The following is a 27,321-nucleotide window of genomic DNA, read 5'->3' as shown; positions in this document are numbered from 1 at the left end:
TGGGGGGAAAGCAGCAATCTTTTTGGTTCATGATATGAAATACATCATCTTCTCACTGAAATGGATGCCGTTAAGAAAGAGACAGCAGATGAGCTTGTTTTAAAAATACATATACACAAAAACACGTCTTCTCACAAGCTATACTGAACAGCTTAAAAGGTGTCTCACAAGGTGTTTTGGCATGACATACAGTAGTTCTTCTTAACTCAGAGACATCAAGTCCTGTTTCTCACTCTTCTTGTGCAGGTTGTGCAAGTGTCATTAGATTCTATGATGCTCACAATCCAGCCAGGAAGTTCCAGTGTACTCCTCCTTTTTCAGGTTATGAAATACTTAAATTCAGGACAGAAGTGCAAAATTATGCAAGGAGGAAACAACTAGAGTTAGTCTGACTAATATGGCACTGCCTGCAAAGTAGCAGTGAAACACAGAAGGTGGCCCACTCTGATCATTCATACAAAGACACGCCATGCACTGGTCACTGCTGAAGTGTCAACCATGGCAAGGCACTGAAAAAAGCACGCTGCAATCCGAGGGCAGCAGAGTCCACATTCACAAGGCCAAGTACGTTACCATCTTTCCCTGAGAGATGAAGTCTTATCCAAGAAACACAGAGCCTCCCGTTTAAGGCATAGATTGAGAGAAGCCCCAGAAGTTTGTCTCCCTATGACTTGCCTTTGGGGTGGAATATGCTGCACCCAAAAGCTCTGCCACCCTGGCCCTGTCATGGCAAGCGGTGGTACAATGAGTGAGGTAGTGTGGCATTTCCCCGGCAGTCCACGTACTGGTAGTCTTCAAAAGCCAGCTGCTCTGAGTGACACATGTACGTGCAGGTCAGGGTACCCCTGCAAGGCAAAAGCAGACCAGAACTGCACTTGCAATTGTCCTAGGTGAGACTCCTCATAACATAAAGCTCTCACTCCATCCTGTTCCATTACATATTCACGGAACACAACAGTCAAAATAACCTCAGCTTAATTTCAGGTGTTTTCCCTCTCCAACACCTTTCAGACTGCATTAAAGAGAGCCTCTACAAGATCACTACCACCACAACAGATGCTTTGGCCATTCTAGAAGCCCATTAAGACTTCCTACCCCAGTATAATACTCCTGTGCCATTTCACCATTTACCTGCTCCTAAACTGCCAGTGCAAGTCACAGTGGATGACTGTTTTATAGTTTGCTGAACAAAAACATCTATCTTTCAATCACTATAATTCTGTGCCACCCCAAGAGCTGTTTGTACCATGTAGGTCCTCCTAACACTAGGCAATCCGTCTGTGGGTAATATCGGCAGGAGATGTGGTGGTGCAGAAAAGAGTAAAACCACCTGGAATCATCTTCAGCCTCTGGCTATTGGAGAGCTTGGAAGTAGAGAGAGCAAAGGTCCTGTCAGCCCATAGCATCAGCTAAGAGGGACAAAGTTGCCTTAACAGCCAGAGCCATTCTCCATGCTGTCCAAAATGCACCATTTTTACTGTGCTTCTGAGTAGCACAGCGCTTCTCTGTGTGTTTAAACTTCACATCACTCAGCACCGATTACAGTTAAAACCTGCATTAAGACCCATAAAACAAGAAACTTGACAATACAGCCCTTCAAATTGCAACAGAAAACCAAGATTTAAACACCTATGTTTTGGGAGACTGCCAGTGACATTTCTTTAGTGACTGGGGAGAATTCCAGCCTGACATGCCTCCAAGAGATTCAACACACTTTTGCCAATCAAATGCTTTTCCTAATATTCACAGTCCATTTCCAGCTACAGCACGTGAAGCCCTGGCTTTAGATTAGCATAAAAGACCATGACACAAAAGCAGTTCCTCCTCCCTGAAGAAATCATGGACTCAGTGACAGCAGTCTGCGGACGGTGACCCTAGAGGTCCACCTTCCAAGAGTGGGCTCCAACCTGGAGTCCATCACCACAGATGTGCAGGGAGATCCCTCCAGTGGACACAGGCTACACAAGCAGACAGTTTCTGCTGCAGTTTTTCAAAGTGGCTTAAACTCAGCTAATGAAGACTACTCTTCATAGAGGCGTTCTAGCACTGCTATACCTTGTAAGAGCTTCGCTGTCTCACACACCACGTTTAGCTCTACCTCAGACCAGAACAGCAGCAGCAATCTGTCCCAACAGGAGCTGTATTACAAAACTGTAGTTGTGCACCTTCCCCCCTGGCAGGGAGGAACAGCCAACCTGCATTTGCTTTCCCAGCAGGGCCTGTCATACTCTAAAACACAGACAAGCTGAGCATGGTCCTCTGGTCCATCCCCTGAACAGGAGCCACCTCAGGCAACAGAACTTGCAGAAAAAGCCTGCTTTGTCCTGCCTTGCTCTCAGCAGCTGCTGTCAGAACACTTGGAGGTAAATCACAAAGTTCAGGCTGGATGAGTCTGCCCCCAACACCAGGAGGCAAGCAGGCATAACCAAACCAGCCAGTACTTCTCTAGGGCTGGACCAAAGAATTACTTCCCAACACCTGCAGTCAGTATTCCAGAAGGAAGTTTTGCCAGGCCATCTTGCCTTAAGCAATGGTGATGGCTTGAGCTGTCAGTAAGCCTGAATCCAGGAGACTTCTCAGGGCAGCAATAGCTTTGGAGAATTATGTCCTCTTCAAGCCTCAGCACACCTATCTGGGTAACAGCACACTCACGCTGTAGGCAGCCCTAGTCTTGAAGAATAAGGACTGCAGACCTTCTTGAAGGGAGGTGAGAAACAATGTAGGTGACACGGATGTTATTTAAAGCTCTGAACCAGGCATCACTTACTGTATGTGCAGCAAAACATTGTGAACTTTGACTTTTGTCCAGGTGCAAATGTTACTACGAGAGAAAAGAGAGGGTTAACTTCACAGGAGCTGCCTGCACCGTGAGTCTCCTGTCCTCAGCTACTCCACTGCTTCTCTGAAAAGGTCTGTCTTTGCCTGAATAACTGTGGTCAGGATATTGCGAAGTTCTTAAAAGCACAGCAGTATCCATGTGAGTAAAACATGTTTTTCCTGTTGTAACTCCGTAACCGTGGATCTAGTAAGCAAGGGCCTCGCAAATAGGCAATGCACTACCGTGTCTGCACAGAAGCTTTGGTTGCTATGAACTTCACGTAGTTTGCTGGTCACTTGCGGTTTGTACAAGATACCTTTTGCTGCTCACAAATGGAGCATTTAAAGTTGACAAGGCAGACATCAAATTGATATCATCACGTGTTCATCAGAAGGTATGCAAAACAACATTGTTGAGCCCACGCTAAGCAGAGAATACCAATAAATAGAAGAAATAAGTTTAAAAATGGATGTGCCAGATTTATACCCAGATCAGCTCCAAGCATTAAACAGAAAAGGACTCACTCACTCAAGCTTTACTCTACAGACAGGACCAGCACAAGAAATCTAGTCATGAAAAGCCTATAAGCATTAATGTTAGTAAGTAATCAAGGGGAAAAATCTTCAAGAATCACTCACTAGGTGTTGTCGTCCAATATCCTGCTGGCCACCATGTAATAGATCTGCAGACATGAACAGAAGAGAAAGCAGGAAGTACACAAGAACTACAGTTACATTTGTAGACAATTCAGAGAGCTGAAGTAGGGAGAATTGGACTCTCATCAGGTACCTGAACCTGTATTTCAAGATCTAGCCTAACAATTGCTTTTCAGGTAAGAAAACAGAATCAGAAATTAGATCTAAAGAGACCTTAAGAAGGTCATCTAGGCCACACACCTGACCTTTACACCAAGAATGGATCAGCTGTGCTCAAACTGTCCCCACCAGGGTTTTGTCTAACCTGTCTTTCAGCTTGCCATCATTTTAAGGCAAGCACACAACCCAGGCCACTACCCGAAGAGCAGACAGATGTTCTTTGCCCAGGAATGTATTAGCTTCAAACTCAGCAACACGTAAACTCTTACAACACCCCTTCCCTACGTGCGATATGGGAAGCTGCATGCGGAAGGGCTTTGAGTATTTGGCAGGCAGACAACAAAGGAGTGGGTCGAGCATACAATAAGCAGCTCCCTGTCCAGGACATCCAGGTTAGTTTAGGAGAAAACGCAAGAAACAGCAGAGCTCACCTGGCTGCTCTGCAAAGGGCTCATATTCAGCAGGGTTCTCATCATGGACTTCCCTACTACTAGGGACTGGTGCAAAACCTCTATGTCTAGCTGCACAACAGTGACCACGTAGAAGTTGTTATTAGTTATGTTCAGGACATTCTAGGAAGAGAAACAAAGAAAAAACCCCAAACACAAATCACCTTGCAGCAGGACCATATGTTACTGTTGCAAAGCTACTTTAAATATATCCCTGCTACGACCTTCCAGCAACACGGGGCCACATTGTCCCTTTCAAATCCTCAGACAACGTCCATCCTGGCCACAAAGGCCTGTATGATGCAGTGTCTCCCATGACAGTCAAAGGGAATGGCAAGACTAACTTTAGACAGTGAACAGTCAGCCTGGAGTCACGTGGAGTGGCATGGAAGATAAGCAGGCAGCCCTTCAGATCCACTCTGACTGAGAACTGAGCACTTACTGTCATGTTGAGGTATATACTGGTGGTGGTGGCATTAAAGCCAATGGAGGAGGCATTCAGCCCTGCAGGCTGCACGGTAATGGAGCGAGGAAACAGGAAGAAAATACTGAGAGATGTTGTCAACAAGCAGATTGTCACAGCAAGACATACATAGAGTTTCCTGCAAAACAACACCAGGGTCACAGACATTCTCTTGGTTTGTCAGCTGCAAGCACCTGCAGTTCTGCCCCAGCTCAAAGGGAGGACACAATAAAAGCTTGGGTGCTAGAAAACTGGCATGGGTTTGTGCAGAACTATTTGCCAGTTACCAAATCACAGCAGAAGCAGGGTAGACTCCCCCACACTGACATGGTGCATTACGGTACAAATTGCTGGACATCCTCAACAACTGCACACAGAAAACTGTCTAACATCTGCTACTGCTGAAGACACAGCAAACACCAAACTTACTGCAAGACATATTACAAAGAGCAAAAAACCCAAAGGACTGAGGCCTTTGCCTTCACATGCAGAAGAAACATTCAACAGACAAGTAAAGGTGAAAATTTAACAGGACTTGCGTTCGTCTAGGCTTCAGCCTCTGGTCATCATAAGGAATCAGAGCCACCAGCTGCTCCTCTTGCCCTGGAAGAGATGGCAGCAGATCAGAGACCACACTAAGCACACAAGTAAATAAAGCAAATTGCATTGAAGGACACTGCACAGCAGCCTAGTGTCCATCGGCACTTGCTTTACAGGTGATGCTGTCCAATTAGAAGGCAAGTGTGATGCAACTCAGATTTCAGTTTCAGCATTCCCACCTCTAGGCAGAAACAACTCCCCTGGGGCTCCAGGGTGTGCTTTCAGTAATCGCCTAGAAACAGCACTACCTGCCTTCCCACCCCATCCTCCCTCAACAGAGGCAGCCCACAGAAGTCACAAGTGAGTTGAAGGTACCAAGACAGGACATTCCTAGACTAGATATAATAAAGACAAACTGGTTCAGCCAAAGTCTTTACACAGAGACACACGTACCAACCTTAGAAGGTTCAAAAAGCACCAACGCAGCACACAGAAGAATCACCTACCCCTGGGGATCCTTCCTGTTCCCTGACATGTTGGACAGGTGACATAGCTTCGATGTGCAATGCCCACACAGGGCCCACAGGATGTAGCAAGGTCATTGATACTAGCATAATTGGCGATTGCATCTTCAGCATCCAGTTGTCTGGGTAAGATCAGTTTGCCTTCACTCTCCTTTTGGTCAGATGTTTTCCAGAACAATGAAAACTTTCCACCCATGGTTGAAATTCTCACTAGGTACCCAACACAACAATGCATTAAGAAAATTGCCTCTGAAGCAACCTCCAAGAGCAGCACCATCAGCATTTGCAGTAGATCACAAGTATTCTAGCATTTAGCAAGTTTCTTAAAGCACAGCTCTGAAGTTGCTTTAAAAGCTGAGTTACTGTAAGCAACTCTTTCAAACATTCAATCTTCTACGCACACTGGTTGCAGGAAAAAGTGACTGAGAATGTCACCCTGCAGAATAGCATATCAGATTCTTATTTCATAGTATTTGGTAAGAGAGGGGAATGCTGACTCAGAGCTCCTCAAGTTTTCAAGATGACTACGTAGTCCAGAAGAACTGCCAAGTTCTTCACCGGTCATTTACTCATCTACATCCAACAGGGAACTTACCTGAACATCAAGGACTTGGCATTCCCAATCAAGCACAGCATTACTAACAGTTAACAGTAGCCAGACTAAAATCAAACAGTATGCAAACAGAATTTAAAAATAGCTAAATAATAGAATCTAAAGACAGTCCATTTTTAAAAGTTAAAAATACAGTTGAACTCACATTCCCAGGCTTCTGGCAACCCAAACCTTTTGCATCAGCTCCTAGTAATCCTCCCGAAAGCATTAATGATACCAAGCTGAGGAAAAGCAACGACTTTTTCATCACAAAGACATCAGTTGAATGCAGTTTCCTACCTGTGCCAGTCTTTCCTCTAGGCAGTCTTGTTTCAGCAACTGGGATATAGGTAGGACGTTTAGCTTTGATAATAGCAGCTTCTACGTTCACCCAGATGATTCGAAGGCTTTGCGTGAATAAGCCTTCAGGGCTCTCTTATAAAACACTGGGGATGAAAATCACCATCTGACAGTGGAGAACCGCTATGAGAGTTGCAGACCATAGGGCTCATTCCACAGCCCACAAACCTGTGTCACAACGGCAGAAAGTGCTGGATCCAGGGGCAGCTGCTGTTTTCCTTGCTGACAAGGGAAGAACCAGATCTCCATTAACTAGCAGAGGCAGACATGGCTGCAGCATGGTGCATTCAGTCCCAGAAGGCCACAGAGGGACCTTTCAACAGCTCTGTACCCCCGATTATGAAATTCTGCAAGACACTGCTTGGAAGCTCAAGGTAACTCACCCTCTTTGCAGCACGCAGGGGAAGGGAAGGACAAACATACCTTAAGAATATGGGCTTTCCTAACATGGGAAGGGCCTCATTATATTGTACTGCGAGTCCCTGTCTCTGCAGTGTCTTGAGGGCCCTAGGCAGTGAAGCTGCAGCTTTACCTACACCCTCAGTTAATGTTTACTAGCTTTTCAGGAACAAGCAGCGAGGAGTGGCAGCCTCTTCACAGAACTGGGACAAACTCCACAAAAGCTGGGAAAGTCACGAGTGGGTGCCAGAGACACCAAGCCAAAGGCACCGTGGGTGGAGAAGTTTCACCCCTCCATGTACTGCCCTGAGGCAGCCTTCCGGGGTCACCATAACCCCCACCACCTCCCCCTCACGCACCGGGGCGAGCCCCGAGGTCTCCAAGGGGAAGCAGAACGCAAGGGCAGTAACCACCGCGACCGTCGGGAAGGACCGGCGCCCCCCCGCCACGAAGCATGGGCACGGCAGGCGCCAGGGGCGCCACCAGTGGTCGCAGGCCCGGCTCGACGCCGCCGCTCGCCGGGACTTGCCCAGTCCCGCCGGTCCCGGCAGATCCCGCCCGCCCCGCACCCGCTTACCGGTTGCCCGCCGCGGGCAGCGGCCGAGCCCAGCGAAGCGGAACCGAAAGCGCTGCGGGGCGGCGGCCGAGGGCACGTGCTGCCGGCGGAAGCGGGGCGGCCCCGGCGGTGAAGAGCCGACCCGACACAGCCCGGGGGGGGACGACGACGACGAGCCGACCCGACACAGCCCGGGGGGGGACGACGACGACGAGCCGACCCGACACAGCCCGGGGACACACACACGACCCGACACAGCCCGGGGACGGGGGGGGGGGGAAATGATACACAACACAGCCCGTTTTATTAGACGGACGGAGGAAGAGCGGCCCCCCCGGCACTGTCGACTTTAAAGCGCTCGCCCTAAAAAAGATACAGCAGTCACATCGGCACTACTGAATATATTATAAATTACACCATGCATCCATTAACAAAATATACAAAGCCAACAGAAATATATCGATCTTAAGCCTGAGCACACATTACCTAAACCCTAGTGAAAAGTAACCGAAAGAAAACAGCATTTCACACTTCCCATTTCAGTCGGCAATGAAGTGTTCCTCCTCAAACCTCTTAGTGTTTTGTTAGGTTATAGGACACGTTGACACCAAGTATGAAGGTACACACAGAAAGAACACACGTCCTGCTGGGCATTCCAGATCAAAATAGATAACCACACTAAGCTTAGAAACTTCACCAGCTACTGCACTTCATCCCTGTCCCTTCCTCCTCCTCATGCTAGAGCAGGCATAAGCCAAAAGGTACTTAAAACAGCATGCATAAGTTAAGGTAGGAAAAAACCCAGGGGTTTCAAGTTACAGAAAGATCCTTATCTGGTCCACAGCAGGCAGTTGTACTGGTGTACACAGAGATGGGAAACACTGCAAAGTAGTTCTACTGTATTTCAAAATAAACATTCAAGAGTGTATCTTCCACAATCTATAAAAATAGGTTTAAAACAAAAATGGTATGATACACTTTTTTCTTCAATTATTTTAATGGTATCTTACCTCTAAGTGTATTATGTCTTTTAAAAAATTACTACTACTGATCACCTGGTCAGTCCCAACACTGACACAGCTTCAGCTACATTGTGACAATGCAGGAACTCCTTAGCTTGAAGCAGCAGTAGCAGAAAACATTTTAGGATCAATGGTCTCTTACCGCAGCAAGGAAAAACATTTGCTTGGAAATAAGAACGTAGTCAATACTGCTGCCACCTTCAGAGGGACTGGACTCTGAAAAGTTATCTATGGATGCACCACTGCACAGCAGTGGGCAATGCTCATTTCTTGTGATTCTTCAGAATCAAATCCCTCAGCACATTTAGAAGGGAATTCTTATATTTCCAAAGTAAATATGGGCATCTAAAGCTAGATCTTGTGAGAAAAATTAAGCCTACAGATGTGTCTATGGAAACACAGGAGCAGCTAGAAGCATCACAGGAGACTGTACACTTAAAACTGCTTAAGTTAAAGCATTTTTCAAACTATAAGGTAAGTCTCACAATCCCTACCTCAAGCACTCTTCCCATTCCTAAACACTACCAGAATTTGTACTCCAGTTCAGGTCTGGATTTCTACATAGTCTTGAATTCTTCTATGTGGTAGTAACAGAATAAGAGGTTTGCACTATACTAAAAAAAAAAAAAAAAAACAGACAGTCGTCAAATTTGTAACATTTCTACAAAGAGCCTGTAAAGATTCTTAGAAAGGCCTTTCCTACCCTCACACTCCATTTTTAACAAAATACTTCATGTAGGCTATATTCTTCTGTTAGAGATACATTTTGCACTATCATTACTAGAGCTGGTTCAATTGTCACTGGTAAATTCACTCTCCTGATTCATTCTGCTACAAGAAACAAATTTCCTGGTATTCATCAGTTTAACAATAGTTACACTTTCAGACTTTTCAGAAGTTGTTTGATGGTTCAAAATGGCTTTTTGTGTATGAGCAACCTTTTTCTTCCAAGAACCATTTGTAAGGTTTAAGCCTGTTACATTACTACCATGCATTGGACAAATCAATTACTGAATCAAATCAGAAGAAACAACTTGCTAGTTGTGGGCATCTCTCAAATTAGGCAAGACTGCATTTTACAGCAGCATTTTACATTGGTTCCTCAAGACTACACTTTACAGCAGCATTTCACATTGGTTCCTATTCCAAAGCTTGTTAAAAGTCAACAGAACAAGTTTCCAGCTGCCTAAAAAAAAAAAAAAAAAAAAATTGTTACACACAATAAAGGGGAAGTTCTTATCTGGGTGGAAGTTTAAGTAATTCTACAGGATTCCCTGATAAAAGGATTCAGTATGAAATTAGAGACTTAACGACTACTCATTTAACTATGAGGTCCAAATAACAGTTGAAATTCTGGTCTCCAATTCTAAGATGCTGTGACAAGCACTGTTTGACATTTCCATGAAAAAAGAAGTCAAAAGTTCAAAGAAAAGCCAAAGTTCTAGTCACACCTCCAAACAGAAAGCAGCTGAGGAGCAGCCTGCTACTGTTACAGTGTTTAACGAGCATTTACTCAATGAAGACGATTCCTCCTCCACCAGGAAGGTTCAGCATCTACTGCTGTACCAGTCACTGTTATTGATCTGAAGCAATTCAGTTACCACTTGAACCATATTATTGTTGTGTTTCTTCAGCAGTCGCAGGTTTAACTGCCTGTCACAGAATCCCATCTCACACAGACTGGATAAAAGAGTGGCAGTGTGCTCTTCTGTAGCTGCAGGCTGCTGAAAACAAAAGGTAGTAAGGTAAGTTATAAAAAGAAAAACTTATTTTTGCCATTTGAAGCAGTGGTCCTGCATTATACCAGAATATAATTAAGGCACAGAGGCCCTTTTGTCCACAATCAACCTGTTTATATTCCCTTTCACTGTTCACTTACAAAGGTGAATTACTACTCTGACTGGACACTATAGGACACACGCTTCTATCCCCATGGTATGAATTTCCCTATCTGCTGGTGGAGCAGCACACTTCAAAGGGATGCTATCAGGCTTAACGTTTTACTGTTGCATGAAGTCCTATACAGAGTATCGACACATTTATAAAACATACATCTGTAATTTTAAGGTTGGCATTCTGTGAAACTCATACAGCGTACAGGAAAGACATTTACCTGTTCTATAATGGGTGGTCCAGCAAATAATGCTTTGTAAGCAGAAGCAGCAACTGACAGAGCTCCTTTAACTAGTTCTCCTGCAATGCTGCTTCCTTGAGGGTATCTGCAGAGAAGTCAAGTATTATTTTAGGGTCAGTAAAGCCAACTGTTTGTTTCACGTGAAATGGAAGTCTCCCCTGTTGATGTGCCAACTGAGATTTAGTTCTTGTTGAAGAGAACAACCTGTGATCCAAAGCAATCATTGCTGTTTGGGAATGGAGCTATGCAGGAAGCTAATTCCTTCTTTCTTGATACCTTCTATTAATTGTGGTTTTACGCTGAAGTACATCAGTCTGCTTTCCATAACATGACCTTCTGTAAAGAACTAAGTAGTCTCACCCAGAAGAGTACAGCTATACATGAAGGCTGTACCCGGTGACACATCCATTCAGGTCAGAGTAACTTCCGTTTGTTTTCCATCAATTCTTATGTCACTTAATATTCTGCTCAATGTTTTGTCTTATTCCTACAGTCTCAGTATCTTAAGATGCTTAACTTTGCAGATAACTGAAAAAAAAAAAAATCCCTATTTTAAGAATCCTGATATTTTGCAGAAAACCACAGAATTTTAGAAGGATCCGGCTTGAGTTCTTCATACATTTTTGCTTGCCGATCCTGTATCCTTCATATTCCTGTCCAAGTAGAAATCAAGCTTATGAAAATATAGTATAATATAATTCAGCATGTTTCCTTTAAGAAGGGGTGCCTTTATTCAAAATATTAACTACATGAGATCTGTAAGATGTGCTTTTTCCTAGGTACCTAATTTAGCAGTTCTCGGTTTAAAGCAGCGTTTGTGAAGTCACAGCTTCAGTTTCATTACCTTGGGTATTCTGAGCACTTCTGTTTACTAGTTAGAAATCCAGAAGATCCTGGTCCATGACTGTCTTCGCCACTGGGTTCTGGAAAAGGAAGAAAAAACATCGTATCAACATGTCCAGCTAAATAGATGCTGAAGAGAAGCAACATGTACATAAATGGAGTGTGATTCACACCAAAATAAATACTTTTAAGTAAAACCAGACACAAACTAGGTATACAGGATTCTCACTGCAGCCAAAACAATCAAAAGAATTTCAGAAGTCATTTGGATGATCAGTCAGTGGGTGTTTACTTCAACATCAGATGAATTGCTGTCTGAGCTCCCAGTGACTGTAACAACAGCTTACGTGCATAGCTCATTAATTCCAGAGCAAGGCAATCTTCCAGATGTCTGCAAATACTTCCGAGTACCCTCCTACCATTTCTAATTAATAGATGCTCTTAAGTGATCCACAAAGACTATTATTTCTTTATTCAAATCTTCTAGATAGTAAAATTTCAACACCCAGAGGAAGAAAACATTACTTGGTAGATTTCTGCTCTCCTCAAGAATAAGTATCAAATCCAATACTAGGCATAAAGAATAGGCAATAGCAACAGATGTACCCTTCATTAACTACTGTCAGTACCTTCTCTTATTTGATTATGAGGAACAGAAGAGAGATTCTCTGAAGCAGATACAGTTGGTTCTTGGAAGATACAATTCTGAAGAGATGCAAGATTCCTGAGAACGTAATGCAATAAAGTTACTTTTACTACTTTCATTCTACACATACACATATAGGTAAGTCAAGATCAAGAGACAAAGCACACGCTCCATTCTTTCCCTTTCTTGCACTCATCTCATCAGCAAGTACAGGCTTTAAAAAAAGTTGCAGGATTTAGGACATTAACTCCAGCACATAACAAAACTTTTGTTGCAACAATTTCTGTTTGGACACGGAACTTAAAAGCACAACACCATGCAGACTCCACAGCAACAGTAACATAATCGTTCTGTTCTTGTCCAAGAAGCATACCTTTCTGTCTTGGGTAAGGTGTCCTCAATCTCTGGGGTTAGTGGTACTACAGCCAGCGTTTTTGAAGTTGTCAGAATATGAGTGACACTGTCAATCTGTGACTGGCTTCCCCCTTCCGGATTCTCTGCTTCTGTTTGAGGTTCTCCTGTCTTTTCCAAACTCGGCTGAGAAAGAGCTGAACTATACAGAGACTCCCCTAAAGGACGACTGGTGTCAAAGCACTCAGGGAGAATAATGATATAATCCTCCGACGAAGCAGAGGAGCCTTGACTTTGAACATCATCTTTATCACCATCTTCCTCCGCATCAGAATTGCCAGTATTACTACAGGGGCTTGCTCTCTCATCAGACAGTGGAAGGTCCCCTAACAGAAGGGGGGGGGGAAAAAAAGGATTGAAAATTGTCCATTTTGTATGGGTAACAGCAAAGACAGTGTTTTCCCAGATACGAGGCAAGTATTCAGAAACAACTGTAAACTTTTGCTGCCAGTATTAATGGTATAATTTTGTCTATTATGGACAGGGTGGGGGCGTAGTGTGAAACACTAACAGATCTTACTGTTAAGCCTATGCAGATACGCTGCCGATAGATAGATATATGCACGCCATGTAATAAAAACAGGAGTAAGAGGTACACAGAGAACTTAGTTTTCAGCTCCTAGATTACACGCATCAGGAACGGTTCAAAGCACTGACTTCAAGCTACATGTACAAAATATGGAAGCACCAGCCACGCTTAACATACGAGCACTTATTTGAATACCTGATTGGAACCTTTATGTCTCAATTTAACTCTGAACGAGCAGGTAGTATAACAGCTGTTTTAGAGTAGTGACACCAATTTTCTAATGTAATAACAATTTCTCTTGATCTAATGAGGATCAATTTCCTAGCACAGTGTCAGATCTTTTTACACCTGATTTTTTTTGGTAGCCCTTATTATAGCTTTTTCTTAAATTCAAACCTATTTTACTCACCACAGTCATTTTCTGTCACTGCCTCTGTCTGATGAATCTTTGCTTCCTTTTTGGAAGCAGAACTAGTTCTTATCCTAGGAGACTCTTCATTTAGCATATTGCAACTGAAGGCATCTTGCAATGTTTGTAAAGAATCTAATAAAACAATTGGTGAAAAACAATTAAAGCGGTATCAGCACCTGCAGTGCAGGGCAATTTGTGGCCAAGGTCTGACTGCAAAAAAAGTAAAGCCACAGAAGCCAGCTAAAGACAGTACTTACTCTGTAGGACTTTCTTTTTTTGGGGGGGCTTATGGTCAGGTGCAGCATCCAGCGTTAAAGAGCGAATCACAGTTTCACAGACAAACTGAGTCCCACTCATATCTTCCTCCCCTTCCTCCTGGTTCAACGGATGTTCAGTCTTCACTTTCACTACGCAAGTATCTGCAGGAAAGCAGGCTTCCGTCATTCCTTTGAAAGGGAAACGTAGCAGATTATTTTACCACCACCACAAGGAAATGGAAGCATAAGTACAACTTTCTAGGCTAGCCAAGGCTAACATCGACTCCATATGTTAATTCTTTTTAAAAATTGAAAGACTCTTGAATTCAGTTCAAGTTGAATGTGAAAGTGATTTATGGGGGCCACACTTGGAGTGTTTGAGTATAATCTAGTCTACAAAGGGCAAACTGTTAATTCTCCCAACTATTCTAGTGGTTGGACAAATCAAGAGAAGCATTTTTACTTCTGAATTCTACATGTATTATGCTCCAGCCTCTACAATCCGAAAGCAGCATCAGACTACAGGTTTGAACCAAACAACTGTTTGTTTTTCCACAGAAGAGAAAGACAGGAGTTAGAATTCCTCTTAGACATCAAGTCTGATGACCGCACAGAATATCCTCCCTCCCCTGACCCCCAAGCTCCCCATGACTACTGCTTACCAGGCACTGGTTTAAATCCACTCCCCTCGTTCTCCTCCTCTATCTGACCTAAACCAGGTTTCTCCAGCAAGGGGCTATCATGTGGCAAAGGGGACATGCATGGAGTCATGTCTGAAAAACAAAGGTAGCAAAGGTAATTGACACTAAGGGAGTAGGAACCTTCCTTCCTCAAGGAGGCAATCTTTTAAGAAGTTACCCTTTTTAAAGGGATATTCTTCCAAGACCGAAGAAATCCAGTTATCTTACAAGATAATTTGGCAAAATAAACAACTAGCTTTGCATTACACTGGCACTGGTCGAGCAAAGAAAATGGCAGTTTTCTTCAATGTCTGTAATCTTATGGTCCTGCTTAAAAGGAGCCAAGACTGTAAAATAAAAAAGGACAGCTGTCTGTGTTACAGACAGCACACAGAATACAAGAATCTTACCAACAGGAGTATTGTGTGGCACTCGCTCCAACTCCTGCACAATATTAATGTCCAACAGCTCAAACGACAGCAAATCCTACAGAAAGAACACCACAGTTTTCATCAGCAAACCCTGAAATGGAATCCTATGCTGTACTTCCCAGCATCAGATCCCATTAATTTATAAATGACTCTGTTAGTTACTCAGCATGATCTCAGAGAGGGAAGTTTTCCTGTAACATACATCCACATCATAGTGCATGGTACACAAATTAGGGCAGCAAGAGGCAAAGCTAAGTACTCCCTTGTTAGGAGCCAGAGAGAGACCCAGCTCTGTGACTTTTTTGAGAATCTTAGTCCCTCCTCACATACCTTCCACATAGTGACAATTCCTGATACCAATTCAAGAAAATAGTTCTGCTACACAAAATGCAATACATTCTTCCTGAAAATACAGTTGCTATTTTAGAGCTCAGAAGTTTTTTATTCTTATGGATGTCTATGTACCTAGACATCAAACCCAAGGTGGTTCATCTTATATCTACCTGAATTTTAGCACTTTACCTGTGCAGTGAGGAGATCAACAGACGGGATGTAAAATTCTCTCTCACTTGGCAGATTTTTGATCTTTAAAGGCACAGGTATTTCAGCCTGCTCCATGATTTCACCCATCAGTTGAGCATCTGCTTCTGTCTTTAAGGAAGCATCCTGCAAAAGCAAAAAAATAACATCCCAGAAGCCCCTTAGGTCAGGCAGCAAATAAACCAATTACACGAAATGTCAAGCCTGAATTTTGTGCATAACACAAGTAACTTGAAAGAGATTGAATTCAACTCATTTTAGAGCCAAAAGGACCTAACAGAGAAATCCTGCAGTGTTTCAGTTCAATCAAGGATAACTAGACAAACAGCTGCAACAGACTGATAACTAATCCCATGCCTGTCAAAACGATTGAATCATTTTAGAACTAATAAATGCAGTAAAAGTTGTGTTTCCTTTCTATTAAAAATAACAATTAGAAGCAAACTAAAAGAATCCCCTAGAAATCGATACAGTTAGGGACACTCCACCATTGCACCGAGTAATACAGTCCTCTTTCTATTATGCAATTCAGAACTGCCCCAAATACCAGATGAGTTACTTGCCTGTTTGGTGCTGGAAGCTTCACCCTTCTGACAGGAGTCAGAATCCTTCCAATTGCTTTCTGGATAGTCAGTTGCTGGAGAAGGATCCACAACAATACTGCACCAGATTCTGGGCCCAAACTGTTCCCCTCTGTGCGACAGTCTCCAGTGAGATGTGTAAGTTCCTTCTATATTAGGAGCTACAAACTCAACTGAAACAGTTCCTACATGTCCTGATGGAAGGGACGGCACTAACACATCTTTTTTTTCAGAAGATGCCAAGGTCAGATTTCCCCACATAAGTTTCAGCTGAAATATACAATAGAAAAAGCAAAAGTTAATTTCACAAGCTTCTCCGCAAACTGCAGGCAGTAAGGAGCACTTAAAAGTTCCTCTATTGAAAGGCCTCCTCCTGTAGGCATAGAGAAGAAAGGCTGCTAGTAAACATTCTCACATTAGCCACTGCCATCACAAAGACAGAAGATAATCCCATCTTTCAACATGAACACAGTCAGTCACAGGAGAAAAGCTTTTGCAACACACCTGCTGTACACGAGGTTGAACTGTAACATAGCAGCACTGGAAGACACGTTCAGTGACGTTAATCTTGACTGCTTTCCTCCTACAGGAGTACCTAGACAGCTAACTGCCCCAGAACTCCCAACTTGTAAATTAGAAGGCCAAATGAAATCCTAAATTGGTTCTGATAGAGAATTCACATTCCTAATGCATACAAATATTATCTTCCAGAACTATTTTAGTGTGTAAAACTAATAGCAAACGCAAGATACCTTTGTGTCTGAGCTCCATTCCACATTGCCAGTATTTTTCATTCGCCAGTGTTTGATAAACTTTGTTCCTGGTTGCAAGTGAGTCCCATCTGGCAAATTCTCATCCACAAATGCTGCACTTAGTGTTGGGACAATTGCTTCGAAGGGTTGACTAGGACTCCTGGGACTGGGGGGAAAAATACAAACAAATACACCAAAACCCACCAAAACTGAGCAAGTTGTTTGGCTGCTATTTTACTGGGTAAAAACAGAGGAGGCCATTTAGTTCGTTTTCTTCTTCCATTTCTACAAGTATTTCAAATTTCTAATGCTTTAGCTACTGTTTTCACCTGAAGTCTATACACCGCAAAGCAGTTTGCTTTTCTTTGCTTAAAGAAAAAAGAAACACGTCAAAACAAGATTTGCTTATTTGGAAGAATAATTACAGAACTCAGCTTTAACAGAGAAAAGTTCACTGTTTTTCAGATTTGATTTAGTCTGACAGCACTACAGGCTATGCTATTCTGCCAAGTCAATGAAGTCATTATAATGCTGAATCAAAAAGACTGTGCTATAGTCTAAGCACTAGCATCTTTTATTAGGCCTTACAAGTAACATTTTTCAGCAAGATACCACAGTTTTTGCCTGAAAGGGGCTCAGAAAATAGATTTAACCCAAAGCTTTACTGTTAATTTGGGTGCACTGAGAGGGGACTGGTGAAGCAGCTCATATGCTTGCCTAAAGATCTAAAAGGAAGAATTTGGACCTAAATTAACATTGGATTTGTTTCTGTAACATGCCTGTTCAGCAAAAAAGGAAGCAAAGATAGCTATTTCAAGCTCCCCACAAACGTAACCGATTAATGTTAACTGACTTTTGAATGTTCTAAATGGAAGGGATGGATTAAAAAAACTAGAAGTATACAAGTTTTACACCTGTACGTTCATAAAACCAAAGGGAATGGAAAACACAAAGCAGGTGCCTGCAAAAGCTGCTGTCCAGCGAGCCTCAGCCCCACATAAAAAGAAAAAGAGCACTGAACATAAGCACACAGAACACACTTGACTTTAAGCAGAGACACTCAATATAGCAGGAAGATACAGACTTTTTTTAAGACTGGCAGTAACATTAACTCGCAGTGTATGTGCACACATGCATATATATGTAATCCTAGGCAACCTGCTTCATCCTAAGTCTATATAAATCTGTAAGTTTCTGGTAATAACCATCAGTTTTTTTTTTTTTTTTTCTTCTACTCTCTTCTCAAGTAAGAGCACTCCACCTCACAAATTCCATTGAGACAAAATTCTCACAGGGTCCAATGACAAATGTTACTTTAAATGAGCAATTTCATAACCTTCCTCCTGTACTTTAACTTGGTCTCATCAGAAAAGGTCAGACAGCACAACTAAGATATGCTCAGCTAACAACATCTCTTACAGGAAGGTATTAGGTTGGAGATTCTCAGATTTCAGAGTAGGTGAGCCACTAGTTTCCAATACATGGACAGAGTTCCACAGATGAATTTTCCTGTGCAATTTTAGCTGCTTTTTGAGCTCTCGGACCTCTGCCTTCCGCTGCTTCTTCTCTGCTCGTAATCTTTGCTTTTCTGCCTTCAGAAATCTTTTGTCCATCTGTTTCTGGAGCCTGCAGAGAGAACATGCCACCTTGTTATAACCCATTAAATTAACTGGAATTCAGCTTTAGCCAACACAGTCTTAGTCTCAAAGGGAACTCTTCAGGAAAGTCTCATGCTTCTAGAGTTGGATGCGAGATGATTTTCAAAAAAAAACTTCATAATTGCTTGTGAAGACATTTTGAATGGCCTCAGTGAAAGAGCAAACTTAGCAAAAAGGCAGATTAGAGCACACTCAAAGAAAAAGCGAACTCTCAAACTCTACCCACCTTTGACACAAAGTCCGGCTTTGTTATTAAAAACACTGTAATATTTGTGACTTAGGCCATTTATAAGCATATCTTTAGCTACTCACAATGAAGTTTGAGTACCATTTCCATTTCTAGTTATTTCTAAATCTAAAATAAAAGCTGAACATCAACCCCAACAGAGCTGTTTCCACTTTGCTATCAGGATAATCCTGTCAGATACTGACAGGTGCCACCATTTACCTAACTTGCTCCAGAGTAGCAGGCAGGAGAGGTGAAAACTCTGCAAAGCTGTAATTCTCTGCAATACATAGCACAGGTCTTCGTAGCTTTAACAAGATGTGATTAGGATCATGCGCATATGTTCCTGCCTCACACTGCTCACAGATACTGTAGGCTGGACAAAGGCTGCAAAGTAGAAAAGGCAGATGGTTACCAAGGGTCAGACAAAGAATTAATGCACTAGGAAAGGACGCTGAAGGATAATTAATTCTTACATTTCTGCAGAGAAACAACTCTAGATCATATTACCATTGTAAGCAGTGCCTGAGTGAAACAGAAGCTGGTTCTCTCACTTACACAACAATACTTGGAGCCATCTGTAATATCTAGATCAATATTTCTCTTCCTGGCAAAACTGCAATACAGTTCCCACCTTCTTGAACACACACTGAAAAAACCCGATGCTTCTTTTAGCAGAAGTTACTAACAACTGTTGCTATAAAGGATAAAACATTACACTGAAATCCAATGCCAGAAACAGCATACTTCTGAAAATACAGACGATATGTCAACTGAAGTATTCAGGGATGCAAAGCAGATTGGTCCTGCAGGAATAGGACTGGTAAAAAACAGACTGTCATCTCCTGCCAGCAAGAACAATAAACATCCAAAGAAAAACCCCTGTTGGCATTCCATTCACTGCAGCCGCCTAGTCCTAAAATACTTACCTTTACGGCAACTGTCTCATTCAAATAAAAGCTTCACTTTTGACACCTCACTTAATACACTCATCGAAAACTATTTCATATTATTAAACTGACAACAGTGAGATCATTAAAAAAAAAAAGCATGACCTGCCTTAGTCTTGCTGACTGTCAGAACTAAATAAAGGACTATTAAAGACTGGTGGTTATAACTAAACAAAAAAGCAAAGCTTAACTGAACCAAATGAAACATTTTCCTCTACAATTATTCCACGTTACATGCAAAAACAGTAAAGAGTGTCTGAGAATACAGCAAGCGTTATAAATTCTCTCACTTTCTTTTAACAACGACATTTTCTCAAAATAGTATTAATCTTGCTCTGCTACAGATAAGGTCTAGTCACCACAGCAGAGAACATCAGCTGTTTGACAGACACATACTAGACATTCTGAAATGCACAGCACACTCTACAGATTAGAAATGTAGAAGTCTACAACACTAAGGTAAGTTTCTCAGACTCATTCACATGACCTATACATTAGGGTTTCCCACACTCCCATCTCTCATCATATCCTACCTGCACTGGTAGCGAACTCCAACAATTCGGGCCTGGCAGTTGCAGCAGGAGATCAGCCAGTCACACTGGTTGCCATTCCCCAATTGGCTCTCTGAATTTGTAGGTGCTGCTGTAATAGAGCTCTCAAAAAAATCTGGAGGCTGATTGTGACAAGCAAGCTTCTCGCACAGCTTCTGCTCCAGTTTCTCAACAGTTTCCTTCACTACTTGTTCCCTGAACTGGAAAAAAATCGTAGTAGTCATGGATGAGACACACCTACACAGCTTCAAAAGCTGGATGACATTGTCCCAAGTCTCCCAATCCATAACTCTTAAAGCATTTCAGAATCCACTTCCCAACCTCCCAGCATTTCAGATGAAATTTAACAAGTATCACATTCCTCCAAGAGGACTTGTATTCTAGAAAATACCAGTCCACAGCTTTTAACAAGGCAAACTAAAAGTCATATACTCGTGCTTAGAGTATCAAGGTTCTTCTTCCATAACCTTGCAGAAAGAGAAGGAAACTAATCTCTGAGCCAATTAACACAACTCCAAACAAACTCCTCTGGAGTCTCTATCATTAAGCCCTGATTTCGTCCACCAGGGATGTTTTAAATACAACCATTAAGTTCCTCCATCTTTAGTTTGTATAAAGAGGTGGCAAAGAAAGGGAGATGTCAAAAAAAATAAGCCTAAAGACAAGTGCATATACTATTAAACATCGTACCTTTTAGTTTCAAGAAGTCACTAACTAATTAATTCTTAGCCTTCGTATCTAATTGCTTCTCGGTGACGTTTATTAGCCGTTCAAAGCAAGTTAACACCCACATCTTGTTAACCTATAGGTTATACTCAATGGTCTCCTGAAAGTACTTTCTTAAACTGAGCAATCAAGAAAAGCAAGGTCATCAAACACTATGCTTCAAATCTCAGGAGACCTTAAGTATTACCCTACTGAAACTGGTCAAACAAAAGTCTCCAACAGCAACACCATATTTCACACTCTTTCTCATGATAAGCGCCCCAAAGTTCCTACGACTCTCAAGTACAAGACAGATTCTATCATGGGAGCTACTCAAACCAATCAAGTGTATAAACCAGACAATCCACTTTTCACAAAAAGTGACATGTATCAAATTTTTTTTTTCAGGTAACACCTACACTGTACAGTCAGTTAGACATCTAGTTTCCATTTACCACCACAAAAGCAAAGTGACTAGATGCCCAAATGCCCTTTAAGATCCTGGTCACAAGTACTGAGAGCAAGTGTGATCAGATGTACAGAGTCAGGCATCACAGGCGTCTTCTCCACCCACAGCCTGTTAAGTATTCCTTTAAGAATACTAAAATTCAGAAGAAAATACACTTACTGTTTCCAAGTAGCTAGTAAACCATTCCGGAGGATTTTCATTTGTTCTTCCTGTTCTACTGTGATTTAACTTTTTCTGGAGAAAAAAAGCCAAAACAAACAAACAAAAAAATCACACCACAAAAATAAGTCACAGACCTCAAGTATGCAAAGCTGCAAAAAAACTCAATACAGCAAGTTAACCACTTTGAAATAGCTCTCCTCTCAAGTGTCTTTACAAAAAAAAAAAAAAAATCAAGTTCTTCAGAAAACAGCAGAAAAGCAACACAAGGAAGCCACTGACATTTTCCCAAAAGATTTCTGCCTTATTAGCATTTGAGTGTAATTACACATCAAAGTCAAAGACATCAAGTCAACGAGAAGTTACTACGTGGCCATCAGGGCTTCAGGAGACCAATTGTTTTGTTTATCAACATACTTTAAAATGGTCAACACAAAAGAATCTGTACTTCTAAATGCAGCACCAAAATATCTCCTTGAAGAGATTCAAACAATTTCACAACCTCCAATGGGTGCAGGTAGTTGAAGACCAACTTCTGAACTCGGGGGTTTTATGTATGGGTAAAGATGATGACCAGTCTATGAAGTGAATTACTCTTATGAATTCTTTGTTTTAATGAAGATACAATCCAGCTCTGCATCCTACCTGCATTGTCAGCTCCTTTTCATTTTTCAAGTCTTCCTCTAACCCCTGAGCTAGCATGGAATAGCACAAAACAGGTTTCTTCTCATCTTTATGAAGTGCCAACTTTTCTGTCACAGGTTTTTCATGTGGTTGCAAAGAACAAGAATATGAAGTTTCTTTCAGAAAAGAGTTTTCTTCATACACATTCATCTGAAGTTCATTTCCTTGTTTAACTGCAATCTGAATAAACAGTACATACATACACCGCATTTACTCCACTTACAACCAACATAAAAAATCCTGTAAAAATATGCACTACACTACACTGGAGGGGCTGGGGAAAGACTAACACACAGAAAAAGAAAAACTAAGTCAAATGCCAAGGTAGGGTCAGCTGATATTCTATTCTGTCTTTCTTAAAGGTTAAGAAAATGCTTATTAAAAAATTTTATTATAAGCAGAAGGATAATTATGCGGATATTCCGCAGGAATTTTTCAATCTACAATAAAGCTATTCATATGAGCCAGTAAACAATAGAGATTCTGTTCAGGAACTTACGGTAAATTTTAATTTATCATTATTTTCAAATTATTATGAGATTTGAAATTCAGATCATGAGCAAAAAGTTCCAAAAGCATTAATATTGTACAACTGAAATTTAACAGAATACAATTCTTATTTTGCCTAAATAAAACAAACTACTTATGAAGTAACTAAGCGTTGATACCAATTGAAGTTTTAATGTTGTACTCTCCAGCAACAGAGTCTATGTGGCAAGATTTTAAAAGGGACCCCACTAGAGCCCAGTATCTCCAAACACAGGATTACTGTTTAAGTGTTTGAGAAAGCCAGTAATTTAACCAACGAATTGTCTGCTCGGGGCCCTGAATCACAACTAGCTATCCAACTAATTTATACAAATCGAGATTAGCCCACATGGAAAAAAAATTGTAGCAAAACATTCAAGCTAGTGCCCAAAGCTAGAAAACCGAGCTATTCTGATTTCCACAGGCCAGGTAATGCTGGGTTTTTTTGCTCAGCTACACCAATTTTAATTGAAAAAAGTCAAAGAGAACATTTACCTTCAGAGCTTCTTCATATTCCTCTAAAGAAAAAGGGAAAGAAATGTGAATTTTCCCTGTCGCAAATAGATGTAAGTTTAGCACACAATACTTAGGGACCCTTACATCAAGGGGTGTCTCCCATACCTTCTGTAAATTCTTTTAAAATAAGTGCTACTGAAAAAAGTTGTATATACAGCAACACACAGCCTAGAGACTTAACACTCCATTAATTTAGCCATTTCCAATTTGTTCCTATGGATCAAAACCTCCTTCCTTTGGGAAGAATTTGATGTCAAATCATACATAAAATCAAAAAGCAAGCACTCTCAACCGCTTCTCCAAAAACATGGACAACAATTGGGGTTTGTTTACTGATTTTACTTCAGTAAAGTAGCAGCTCACCTTTGCTATTCACAGAGACCTGCAAAGAGAAATAATAGTGAGTAATAGCCACTGACATTTTTTGTGATTCTCTTAAAATTAACAAGCTTTCAGAATAAATGTACTTTAAAACTCCAAACTACCACTCCTTCAGGTAATTGTTTCTGCTGCCATGTTTAATCATTAATCAACATTGTGGTATTCTGGAGTAGACCATGTTCTTTATTGGATTTGCACAATAATCAAGGTCTCTGGCACGTACTAGCATCCATGAGTGCAGCCTCATCTACTGGAAATAAGCTGGTGCCAGTACCACTGGGTTCGCCAATAGTCAATAATGCAAGAAGCTTATTTAATCACTACAGCACTGCACGAGTCTGAACAATGTTTACTCTATTAGTATTTGAAAAAGATCTTTTAACAGATATGTCTATATATTTATATAGACACAGGCTGGCAAAGAAGGGGATAGTCTTTCCCTGAAATGTTGCTGGAAGCATCATGACATTTCCCTTATCAGAAAAAAAAATAAAAACAAAGAGCCCCAGCTCTGCAATCTAGCAGAGCTACAAACCAAGTAGTGGGACACAGAGTTTGCAAAACTTAAGTTCTGAGAGCTACATTCTACTCTAAATCTCTAGATAAACAGAAAGAATGTGAGTGGCTGAGGTTATGCCAAGCAGGAAGTTACTCAACAAGGACAACTAGAAGTGACAGATTTGTTTTCTGAGTCAGTAATCTGCTTGGAGATTATAGCATTTGCATAAAACAAGCAGAGGATTTGAGTACACCAGATCACTGAAGTAAACATATGTTAATGACAGAGGACCTACATTTTTCAGAGGAAGGAGTGTAGATTGAAGAGACAGGGCTTTACCATGGCTGCAAACACAAATAATTACAAGTACCTTATTCTCATAAAATGAAAAATAAGAGTCCCTCGAGAGCACACAGAACCACTCCCTGTTTCTACAGGGCGGGGAAAAGAAAGGCAGTAGCTTCTAAAAAAGTATTTTTAAATAAGTATGCTACATTAAAAGTGAAACCACAAGTCTAACATATTTTCTTATCAAAGGGGCCAAAAAAAAAAAAAAAAAAAATCACCTCTGATCTGCATAACAGATACTCCTGAAGCACCCACTACAAGGTTCACACCAGTCATACTTTAGTAGACCTGCTGGGAGAGTGGGGTGGCAGGTACTTTACCTCATCATTATCCTCATCAATGTATTTGATCTGAATGTTGTCCAGGTCAAATGAAACTTTAACCTGTAAGGAAAGTAGACCACAAAACCACAATGAGACAGGACTACAGATGTTTCCAGTTAATCATTATTATTAATCACAAAAAATGTTTTAACCCTTCCACCCCTCACTTCCATTTTAGTTGAAAAACACACTGTTTTACAAAATCCATTCCTCTGGAGTTGAGCAACTCTCCCAAGTGCTTGGCTTCAACTTCACTAACTTTCTACAGTGAAAAGAAAAAAAAAAATTTCTTTCACATTTCACCTTCCCTAGTTAATGCTTACCCCAAAACAAATACTAACAACCTTTCCATTGTAAGAGGACTAGCTCAGGGTTAATGAACTCAATCATGGTAAACACTGCAACATAGAAAAGCTGGAGCCAACAATCACTGAATGCTAACTTTTACATTAAAAAGCACAAGGAAGACAGCTCACACAGGCAATCAGCCTTTCTTCCACAAGCCTATTTGTGTTTTGAGAAACTAGGATTAATTTAAAAAAAAAGTGAAGTATCACATTCTACTACTCACTGGCTGATGTACTGTACATCTGAACATACAAATCCACCAGATCTATACAAATAGACCAGAATTAGGAGAATAAAGCTGAGCAGCTATTTCGCATTTAGCATTAACAGGGCAGAACAAACAGCATCAAATGAACCATAAATGAAGACAGTTGTTTCCCTGCGTTGAGTAACAGTCTTTGAGGTTCACGTGCATTTGTTACTACGCAAGCTGCAATTCTCTCAACAGAAACCCTCTGAAAAACTGATGTATCCAAGGCACATTCTACTAGCCTGGACCTAATAGAAAAACACTATCAGCCTTAGCAGACAGCAGATGGTTGGGACTTACATAGCACCACAAGCGCACAATGACGTAGCTACATACGCACATTTTGCAATGAATGTGCTACAGGCAGGTTCTTCCAGTGATAGGTTCCAAATTAATTTTGGGAGGGCAGCAAGAGAACCAACTCAGCTTGTCGAGAAAAAGAACAGGTCTGTATTTACATTGTCTAGTACCACAGACTGTTCCCCTAAAACTCAAGCTAGAATCAGAGATCCGAGTTATCCCTTATAAACACCAGATGTTTAATAATAACATTAAAACATAGAAAAGACACAGTTTGATTAAAACTAAAACTACCTTGAAACAGCAACTCACACAAGATAGGGCAGAGACACCCAGTGGTGCTACCTTAGATAGAGAAGCATTATTGTAATAGAAGACCACACTTTGAACAAACACACCTTCACTCTCAGACTACTTAATCTTAAAGGCAACCCCACGCTAACATAGCAATCTGCTTCCAGCTTTGATTCCAAACAGTTCAGACATTCCTGCAGGGTCTACTCGCTACCAAATATTTTAAGCCTGAACTAGCACCTCTTCTAGAAAAGCGAAATACAATGAGTGAAGAAGACGCAGTTTAAACTTTAAATCTGAGTAATTAGCAATACAAGAACCTCCTACCAGGTACACTGGAACGTGTTAGTGAAAAAGGGAATCAAAAGAGAGAAAATAAAATACTGGCAAGACCTCTTCAGATGCAACTTTGAGAGTAAGCTAAAAAAAAAAACCCTAACAATTGCTACAGAATTTAAAAAAAAAAAAAAAAAATCACTGCAGCTTCATCATGATCAAGGGAATCCTTACAACACAATTTCAAGCTTGGCCAATACAGTAATTTTCACTGAACAGCACTGGAAATAAGCACCCAAACAAGAACTCTTCAACATACCAAGTGCACGATACAGACCTTCACAAGCAACAGTCTATACATGCACGGCCCACTAATGAAAACGGTTATATCCAAAGCAGCATACATAAGGCACCAGAAAGCAATAAACCAAAAACGTATTAGTGACTTAATACCCCAGACAGCAAAGACAACTCTTCAGGAAAATGTACTACAGGCAACAGAAGAGTTATTACCTCACCGTGTCTACTTCAGTGAGTAACCGAAGGGAAATAAGAGGAACAGACTGTACTTTATAGGTATGCAGTGCCAAAACCAAGTAACTCTAACTGTGGGAAAGAGCAGAACACACTCTGCTCACAGAGAAAATCAAGCGTCCTGTAAGCAGCTTTATCCAAAACAGCCTTTTCCCACCACTCGAGGTACATAACAGCAGTAAAAGTTACTGTTAACGCGGAAAGAAAAGCTAGGACGGCAGCAGAGTAAAACACCAGCTCTAACAGCCTGTGAGAGGAGGGATACGTCTCAGGAAGGCGCAAGGGAAGATGCTGAGCCCCCGGAGAGGCGCCTACATCCCCGGCGCCTCACCCGGACGGCTGCCCGCAGCCGCGCCGCCCGCGGCGGGCCCTCCGCTCGGCCTCTCACGGCGAGGCGGGACGGCGGCGCTCACCATGGCCTCCACGTCCGCCCACGTCGTGTGCGCCGAGTCTGACACCAGGAAACTTTGGGTCTCCCCACGGCAGGTGACGCGGAGGTTCACCTGCGGCTCCATACCGCGCTCTCACGGAAGCAAGGCGAGCCCTGTCCAGCGGCCCGACGATCCTA

General features: G+C 41.7%; 2 protein-coding genes across 5 annotated transcripts; both read right to left on the bottom strand.

Annotated features, from left to right (window-relative positions):
- Positions 1–5,805, bottom strand: TMEM106A (transmembrane protein 106A). The gene is made up of 7 exons (XM_009947138.2): positions 5,592–5,805; positions 5,085–5,148; positions 4,525–4,684; positions 4,065–4,205; positions 3,457–3,500; positions 2,768–2,821; positions 1–845 (listed from the first exon to the last, which is right to left on the bottom strand). The coding sequence occupies exons 1-7, from the start codon at positions 5,803–5,805 to the stop codon at positions 725–727; spliced, it is 798 nt and encodes a 265-aa protein (XP_009945440.1). The 3' UTR covers positions 1–724.
- Positions 5,806–7,897: 2,092 nt separating this feature from the next.
- NBR1 (NBR1 autophagy cargo receptor) lies at positions 7,898–27,294 on the bottom strand. Of its 4 annotated transcripts, none has more exons than XM_086477845.1 (21): positions 27,167–27,294; positions 24,749–24,811; positions 23,564–23,582; positions 23,180–23,202; positions 22,118–22,336; positions 21,473–21,547; positions 20,122–20,339; positions 18,861–19,025; positions 18,174–18,380; positions 16,755–16,920; positions 15,985–16,272; positions 15,404–15,547; positions 14,861–14,936; positions 14,433–14,543; positions 13,771–13,959; positions 13,511–13,645; positions 12,535–12,898; positions 12,145–12,239; positions 11,517–11,595; positions 10,652–10,757; positions 7,898–10,262 (listed from the first exon to the last, which is right to left on the bottom strand). In XM_086477845.1, the coding sequence occupies exons 1-21, from the start codon at positions 27,266–27,268 to the stop codon at positions 10,086–10,088; spliced, it is 3,021 nt and encodes a 1,006-aa protein (XP_086333971.1). In that variant the 5' UTR covers positions 27,269–27,294; the 3' UTR covers positions 7,898–10,085. The 4 variants fall into 4 exon arrangements, with proteins under 4 accessions (XP_086333971.1, XP_086333972.1, XP_086333973.1 ...); XM_086477846.1 differs by having other exon boundaries at positions 7,898–10,259; XM_086477847.1 differs by lacking the exon at positions 13,511–13,645.
- Between the last annotated feature and the right edge of the window lie 27 nt (positions 27,295–27,321).

Source organism: Leptosomus discolor, chromosome 25 (genome assembly GCF_034619465.1).
Source record: "Leptosomus discolor isolate bLepDis1 chromosome 25, bLepDis1.hap2, whole genome shotgun sequence".
Lineage (NCBI taxonomy): Eukaryota > Metazoa > Chordata > Aves > Leptosomiformes > Leptosomidae > Leptosomus > Leptosomus discolor.
This window is presented reverse-complemented; position numbering and strand designations above follow the sequence as displayed.